At 33.0% G+C, this 9,138-nt stretch overlaps 1 protein-coding gene across 1 annotated transcript; it reads left to right on the forward strand.

Moving 5' to 3' along the window:
* The first annotated feature begins 203 nt into the window (after positions 1–203).
* Positions 204–7,427, forward strand: LOC112742922 (receptor like protein 27-like). Its single transcript, XM_072215884.1, has 3 exons — positions 204–356; positions 4,361–7,011; positions 7,176–7,427. Exons 1-2 carry the CDS (start codon positions 204–206, stop codon positions 6,998–7,000), a joined length of 2,793 nt encoding a protein of 930 aa, XP_072071985.1. The 3' UTR covers positions 7,001–7,011; positions 7,176–7,427.
* Positions 7,428–9,138: the final 1,711 nt, after the last annotated feature.

Raw genomic sequence — 9,138 nt, forward strand, 5'->3', positions numbered from 1 at the left:
ACACATAAAAAAGTTTCTCCTTTTGTGCTTCACCAAGGAACTAAGGAGAAATCAGCCAAGCATCAAGAACAGAACAAGCATCAATGAAGAAAATGAAGTCAACTATGGTCAGAAGCTCATCAACGCTCAAAAATAAAATTTAGAGCCAAAGCAAAGCTCCACAGTCAAGATTGAAGAAACTTGAAGAAAAAGGATGAGAGAGAATGGATAAGCTACATGCAACAGATTCAGATCTCTCTCTCATCACTGACAAAGCCGCTGCAAGCTATGATGATGAAGAAGAAGACAACATTATGGTTGAACTTGATTCAACTTTGGAAGCTTCACTCTTTTATAATAAGGGTGAACGGCCCAGGGTTAAAGGTAAGGAGAGTAAGTAAAAATACAGAGTTCAATTCTCATAACTACCTAAGATGATTGAGTTCTTCTCCTTCATGTAGATCATTTAGTATTTTCTTTTTCTCAATTTTTGTCTGTCTGAGTCTCATTGAAAAAGGCAAACATGGTGAGGTTTGTAAGAAAAAGTCAATGAGAAGTAAAAGGAAGTGAGTTAAACCGTGAGAAAAAGTCATAAGACGTCTCAGAGATTTTTTGTACATCTTTCTATTTTGTATCATGATTCTGTGGGGATTCCCTTGCAAATTGGGTTAGCACTTTGCTGTTGAAAGTTTTATTGGGGTCTAGTCAAGTTCAAATTGGGTTGAATCTGGATTTGTCCCATATAGGATTGGGTAGATCCTAGGAAAAACATCAGTGTATATAATGTGTTGAAAATATAGTGAAATTCCATCATAATTGTGATGGAGACTGGATGTAGGCTACATTGCATTAGGTAGCTAAACCAGGATACATCTGTGTGTCACTTCTTCTCTACTTCACTTCTGGTTCTGTTACTCAGGAGACAAAAATAAAGTATCTCTCAACTCGTCACGAGACAAAAGCAAAAATATCTCCTAAGTTTCTTTGAAAAAGCAAAAAATAATATTCACAAAAAGGAAAACTAAGATTCAACCCCCTTCTCTTAGCCACTGATAACCATCAAATTTTTATCTATAGCTTATTATATGTAACACACGGATTTGGATCATGTAAATTTTGAATTTTATTTAAGAGGATAAATTATAATCTTTCATCATTTATATTATAGGTGAGACAAGAAAAAATATGAGAGAAAAAATATTCAAAGAGTGAGATATTATACTTTCTCTTATACTTTATCTTTTCAAAAAAAAATTAAAATTTAGAGAATTTAAATTTTGTCACACATCGACGGTTCTAAAAATTAAGTATAAGAATGACTTGAAAGTTTTGTTCTTGTTCATAAATTCTGTAATGAAAATCTTTTTTCAGTATCTTTGTGTATTTTACTATTTTCGTTTAAAAAGTAAAAAACAAAAATTACTTCATATATTTTTATATATTATTCTTTGCTGCGTGCATGAGACGAGGACATACGAATATTTCCAATCAATAATGACACTCCAATTTGCTTGAATAATGGAGTTGATAAACGTACACACAGGGTTGGACTAAGAGGTAGAAAGTAAATCTCTATACAGAAGGCAATCGTGTCTCCATTCTGCTGAGAGACTAAAACTAAACAAAATTCTCTAAACAAAAGAAGAAAGACAGGACATAAGTCATACATACTGTTGTTATGTGCAGAATTACCTACCTTCATACCCAATTCTAAATTCAATGCGTACATTTGTACCCCATTATCGTGTATCAACAGCATTTTGGGGCCAACAATTTCTCTCCACTACTAGAAGATATTTTGAATTTGTCAAAATATGACATGGGAACAACATATTCCTGGTGAGACATGTCAATCAACAAATTTTGAGAGATGTGCAGAATATTAATCATATAATATTGCTCATAAATTTTACCATACGTACCAACTCTAATTACTGTTATGAAAAAAGTGAAACTAAGATATTGGAAAATGTTATTTAATATCAACACAATCTTATTTTATGTCAATATTCACTTTATTATCATTAGATGTTAATGTGATTTATTAAACATTTAGTAGATTTTTAAGTTTCTTTTACCCTTAAATCGTATTAGAGAACTTTCCTTCATTTTAATAGATTATTAAGTTTTTTTACCCTTTCCGAGGAGTTAAGTTACAGAGAAAGAAATCAAGAAGGTGGTGAGAGTCAATTAGCAAACGAAGATTACCATATTTATTATTTTGGCAATTTTAAATTTTAAATAAATAAATAAATTTAAATTATATGGCAAAAGTTGATTGGAGTGAATAAATTTTCTCATTTACTATCATAACAACCGAAAAAATATCTGATAGATTAGTGATGGCTAATTTTACTTATTGTAATCTAGCTTGCAGCGTAATTATTAAGATGAGATAATTTGGTGTTATATCTTAAATAATGGCCAAAAATTTTTAAAACGTTGAAGATCAACTTGTATTGCATTTATATATTTATATACATTTTATTTGTTATATAAATATGAATATAAAGAGGATAAAAAACAAAACAATGTAATTACTTTTATCGGTGGAAATAAAAAGAGAAAGGTGTAGATATCAAGCGGTAAGTCCTAAAACAAACAAAACTAATTGAATACGTCGAAATCGTATCTGCAAAGGGAGTCAAACGGTAAGAATAACTTTTTAAGTTATTTTATTTATCTTTGGGATTCTATCTTAGACAGGGTGACAAGTATTTTATGAAAATGAATCTAATATTCCGCACCCAAAGAAATTGATGTATTTTACTATTTTAGATATTTTTTTTAGTAATACTATACCGCGAGTAAATATTATTATTTTAGACTAATATTTAATCAATAATAATTTACATTCATATTTATAAAAATTTGTACATATAAAATACATAATTTATATTTATATTTATTAAAATTTATACACATAAATTAACATAGCTTGTAATTATATTTATCAGAATTTATACACATAAATTAATAAAATTTATTTATTAATTAACTTGTTATTTATGCTAATCAAAATTACTAAAATCTACTAGTTCGAAGACTTTTTTTTTCTTTTAAGTATTTTTTTAGGTTGGTTAATATATCTCCTTAGATATCATGAATAACATTGTAAAATGCCATGTTATATCTATTAATTTTCTCAAAAAATCAACTTTTTTTAACCACCAATAAACTAAAAAAATAATAAATAGTAATACTCTAAATCAGTCTCTAAAAAATTTTTAGTTGAACATTTTAGTCGTTAATAAATTTTATTGTCAAATTAGTCTCTAAACTTTTATTTCATTAGATAAATGATTTCTTACTCGAGATTGTTCGTTTATATAGAGTGACTGAAATCAAAATTTAAAAATTTTTAATAACTATTATGTCTTATATTAAATAACGATATTGACTAAATGATCTAACTTTTTTCTAAAATTTACTAAATGATCTAACTTTTTACTAATTTTTTTTTACATAATGATGGATATGTCTAACAAAATAAAATATTAAAGGCTAATTTGATGATCAAAATTTATTAAAAATTAAATTGTCGGACTAAAAATTTTTTAATAACTTATTTGAGATATTACTAAATAATACATGATCAAATGTTAAGGAAGTAATTATTATTTAGATAGAAAAAAGAAATTCATATATTAAAAAAATTAACAATGTTATTTGTACACCAAAATCAACCACCAATGTATTTGTATATAAGTATATGTGCAGTTTAATTTATTTTCAATGTGTATTTGTATTACAATACGTATTTTATACTAATAATTGACTTTAATGACTAATTTTTGTGTACATGTAGCATTACTCTAAAAAAAATAGAGAAATATTGACAAATCAAAAAGTTAGTTCCAATCTTTTCTAAAAGAAAACAGAAAAACTGACTAGTCACCCCTGCCATGGAGGCATGGATCATCAAATTCGCATTCAAATATACTTGCTTTAATCAAACACTCAGCTATAAAAGGAATAGCTTCAGTCAAAGAGATACACAACCTTCACCCTACTTCAAAGTTTAAACACTAACTGCCAAAATAAAAGACATGATGCCATTTCAAAAGCTTTTATTTTCTTTCTTCATAAACTACTTATGCATGATGAGCATTATTGCCGATATCTATGCATCTATTACTACAATCCAATGCCTAAGCCATCAACAATTCATGTTGCTAAACATGAAGCACAACCTTGTATACAACCCTTCCAAATCAACAAAACTTGTTCACTGGAATCAAAGTGGTGTTGTTGATTGCTGCCAATGGAATGGAGTATCATGCAATAATGGTCATGTCACTGGCCTTGACTTGAGCCAAGAATCTATTTCTGGAGGTCTACACAATTCTTCAAGTCTCTTCAACTTTGAACATCTGCATAGCTTGAATTTGGCTTTCAACAACTTTGCCTCTTTCATACCATCATTGTAAAGCTGAAGAATTTGAGGCATTTGGACTTATCTAATGCTGGATTTTGCGGCCAAATTCCAAAGGGTATCTTCCACATTCAAACTCTGAAGACGCTTGATGTATCAAATAATGAAGATCTTGAGGGATCCTTACCAGAATTCCTACAACTTGGACAACTTGACACATTGATTCTTAGCAACACAAATTTTTCTGGACAGTTAGTAAGTTCTATTTCTAATTGGAAACAGTTGTCAACTTTAGATCTTTCTAACTGTCAATTCAATGGGACACTTCCTGATTCTTTATCTGAACTCACCAATTTGGTCCATCTAGACTTGTCATACAATAGATTCAGTGGTCCTATTCCATCTTTCAATAAGTCCAAGAATCTCCAATATTTGTCTCTTCTTCAAAATGAACTGGCCGGAACAATTCTTTCTACTCAATGGGAAGAACTTTCAAATCTCTGCATAATCAATTTAGGAGATAACTTCTTTAGTGGTAAGATTCCCAAAAGTCTCTTTACAATTCCATCACTACAAGAATTTACTCTATCTGATAATGGTTTTGAGGGTCTCTTGGATGAATTCCAAAATGCAACAGCTTCCACATTAGAGTTGGTTGATTTGAGTATCAACAAATTAGAAGGGCCTATTCCTTTGTCTTTATTTGGTCTTAAAAGACTTAGCCTCCTCAATCTTTCATCAAATAAATTCAATGGAACTATACATCTAGATACAATTCACAAACAACTACCGTATCTAAGTGTATTAGGCCTTTCAAATAATAAACTGTCAGTTGAAATAACTGATGATGATTCTAGCCTTTCATCCTTTCCTAACCTGACAAATGTATTGTTGGCTTCTTGCAATTTAAAGAAATTTCCAAGTTTCTTGAAGAATCAACCAAAGTTATTTGATTTAGACCTATCCAGCAACTTGATTCAAGGGCCAATACCTGAATGGATCTGGAAATTTGATTCCATGGTTGCCCTGAATCTTTCCAACAATCTTCTCACAGATTTGGAAGGCCCTTTGAAAAATCCGAATTCAAGTCTTATGATGATTGATCTTCACTCCAACCAAATTCGCGGGTCAATTCCATATTTCACAAAATATGCTGTACATTTGGACTTGTCAAACAATAAATTCAGCTTTGTCCCACCTCACATTGAAAAGTATCTTTCCTTCATGTTTTTCCTCTCCTTATCAAACAACAGCTTTCAGGGAAAAATTCCTGAATCCTTTTGTAACTGTTCTTCTATTAGAGTGCTTGATCTTTCACATAATAACTTTGATGGCCCCATTCCCAAGTGTTTGATAGCAAGAAATAATACTCTTAGATTACTGAATCTTGCTGGAAATAAACTCTCAGGTCATATATATGACACAATATTCTCAAGTACATGTAATTTAAGGTATCTTGATCTTAATGCAAATCTACTTAGAGGTACCATACCAAAATCACTAGCCAATTGCCGAAAGCTAGAGGTACTAAACTTGGGAAACAATATTTTGAGTGATGAATTTCCTTGCTTCTTGGGCAACATTACGAGCTTGCAAGTACTAGTTTTAAGGTCGAACAGACTGCATGGACCTATTGATTGCAGCCACAACACAAGTCATTGGAAGATGCTTCGTGTTGTTGATCTAGCCTCAAATAAATTCATCGGCATACTACCTGGAAAACTCTTGCAAAGTTGGACAGCTATGATGGATGATGAAAATTACGCAAGGGAAAATGGAGGCTACTTGTTTTTTAACATGTATGATTTTGGTCATTATATTCATTTCAATGATATGTTAGCACTGATCAACATTGCTATTGTCAAAAGATTGGCCAAGATCTTTGCAAATGACCCTCCTTTTATGTTTGATGACATGTTGAATTATGCAACCAAAGGCAATCAATTGCCATATGGAGGAACCTACTTGGATTCAGTTACAGTTGTCAACAAAGGGATGCAAATGAAGTTGGTCAAAATTTTCTCAATCTTCACTTCCTTGGATTTCTCATCCAACCAATTTGAAGGTTCAATACCAGAAGAGCTTATGAGTTTGAAAGCTCTGAATGTACTCAACATGTCACACAATGCTTTCTCTGGCCACATTCCATCATCCTTAGGAAATTTAACTGCGCTTGAGTCTTTAGACCTATCAAATAACACTTTGTTTGGAGAGATTCCAACAGAGATTTCAAGTTTAACTTTTCTTGCAGTGTTGAATCTATCCTTTAATCATTTGGAGGGGGAAATTCCAACAGGAACACAAATTCAATCTTTTGATATCTATTCCTTTGAAGGCAATGAAGGTTTATGTGGACCTCCTCTAACTAATAATTGTGGCGATGATGGAGTTCAAGGGTTGCCACCAGAACCATCAGCATCTTCTGAAACACATAACTCAATTGATTGGAATTTCTTAAGTGCTGAATTGGGATTCACTTTTGGGATTGGTGTTATCATTCTTCCCCTTATCTTCTGGAAGAAATGGAGATTGTGGTATTCGAAGCATGTGGATGATTTGCTTTGGAGGATCATTCCTCATCTTGATTTCGTATATGAACAACGTGGACAACACAAGTACAGAACTCTAAGGTGGATATCTGCATGATTTCATGAATGGTCGGTAATGAGCATATAAATTTTTATGCAGTCTTTTCTCATATCTAGTATTTTAAGATTTTGTATAAACATGAACTTTATCCAATAGTATATAGCTACTAAATAATGAAATCGTTATCTAAGTTTTTAATGAATAGTAACAATCCAAATTCAAATTATTGCAGGGATTGTCTGAGTGGTTTGGGTTCTACTAGATGAAGGTGAAAAGATGAAGAGAAAAAACTAAGAATCATAGCAGAGTAATATAAAAGGAGTGTTTAGAATATACAACACTTGAGGTTCTCTAAGAAATAGTTTTTCCTTATTTATTTGCTGGTGTTCTATTATACACAGTGTTTTCCTTATCATTTGAAAGATGTAGCTAGATTTTATAACTTCTTAGTTCTTATTGTTTATCAGTTTAATGCAGAGTATAGTTTACGAGAATATGTAAGCATAATTGCATGAAATAAATTGTATGAGATTACGTTTACAACTTTGCTTTGTTTAGTTACTATTTTTTAACCGTTGGACAGAGATAAATTATTAAATATTTACTTATAAATATTTAATTTTTTTTTAAAAAAAAGAAAAAGTTCAACACTCAAGGTGGAGCAAAGAAAGACAAAAATAATCATAAAAGACAAATAACTTCTGTCATCTCCGGCATAGCCATCGACCACATGAGTTATTTACTATACCATTCTGTAGCACATGAAAACGATTGATCCACACACTCTACAACTCCTGTTGTCTTGCTCTGAAATATGACATCATTCCGTCGTAGCCAAATAATCCATATTACTGAAAAGAACCCAACTAGCCAAAACTTGCGCTGCTCGCTTCTCATCGGCATAGATCTCCAACTCTCAAAGTGGTCTTTCAAAGTACCAAGAGCAGTCCACTTTTGTCCAAATGCCGATATCCATGCACACCACACATGCCAAGAGAGCTCACACGTAACAAATAAGTGTTGTATATTTTCAACACCTTTTTTACACAACACGCATACATTATCATTCTGTTGTAGGATTCCCAGTCTACTTAGCCAATCCTTTGTGTTGACCCTGTCTACCAATACAAACTAAACGAACAACTCAACCCGCGGTGGGACTGGACCTTTCCAAATTTCCTTCGTGAATGTATAGCTCAGAAGCTCCTCATTCATGGTCTCTTCCTACAAAACCTGCACAAATGTGTTAATAGAATAAACTCCTTCCTTGCCAAATTTTCACACCACTCTATCTTGTACATCTGCTACTAATCGAACAGATTGCAAGACGTGAAGCAGCTGATCCAATGTATCAGTCTCCCATTGGCGGAGTTCCCTCCTCCATTGGAAGTGCCAAACCCACTCTATTCCATCCCAGAACCCACAATCCCCAATTACTGATCCTTTTTGGTTTGAAATAGGGAAGAGTCTCGGAAAGGAGTCTTTCAACTTTCCCACTTGGAACCATGTATCCTCCGAGAACCTGGTTGATCTACCATCTCCTACTTCCATGGCAAAGCCATCAATCATCTTCTGTCTGACATGTTGCTCCTTTATTTGTATTTGACATATGTCTCTCCACGGGCCCCCTCTCCTTGGTAACTCCTGAGTTGACAACAAGTGATTCGGGTTCAAGCTATTACAGGAGCACACAATCTTCTTCCATAGAGGACAGTCCTCCTTTGAGAATCTCCACCACCATTTAAATAGTAAGACAGTATTGTGGACCACTGCATTACCCACCCCCAAGCCTCTGAGCTTCTTTGGTGCTTGGACCACCTCCCACTTCACGAGAGCCATACCAGGTCGTCCATCATCCTTCCCCCAAAAGAACCTCCGCTGCAAGGAAATGATTCTTCGTGCAACTACATTTGGCATCTTATACAAGCTCAGGTAATAGATAGGTAGGCTATTAATCACCGACTTAATGAGCACCAGCTTTCCAGCCTCACTAAGAACCTTCGCTTTCCACAAGCTTAGTTTTTCCTCCACCTTATCTAGAACCAGCTTCCAAGTTTTTACTAACCTTGGGTTTGCTCCTAGGCTAATTCTGAGATACCTCACCGTTAGTGCTGCCTCATGGCATCCTAGTAGTTGACACATTCAGCTTACCCACTCCTGACTGCAGTTCACCGATATCAAATTGGACTTCTCAA

This window comes from Arachis hypogaea, chromosome 14 (assembly GCF_003086295.3).
Source record: "Arachis hypogaea cultivar Tifrunner chromosome 14, arahy.Tifrunner.gnm2.J5K5, whole genome shotgun sequence".
NCBI classification, from domain to species: domain Eukaryota; kingdom Viridiplantae; phylum Streptophyta; class Magnoliopsida; order Fabales; family Fabaceae; genus Arachis; species Arachis hypogaea.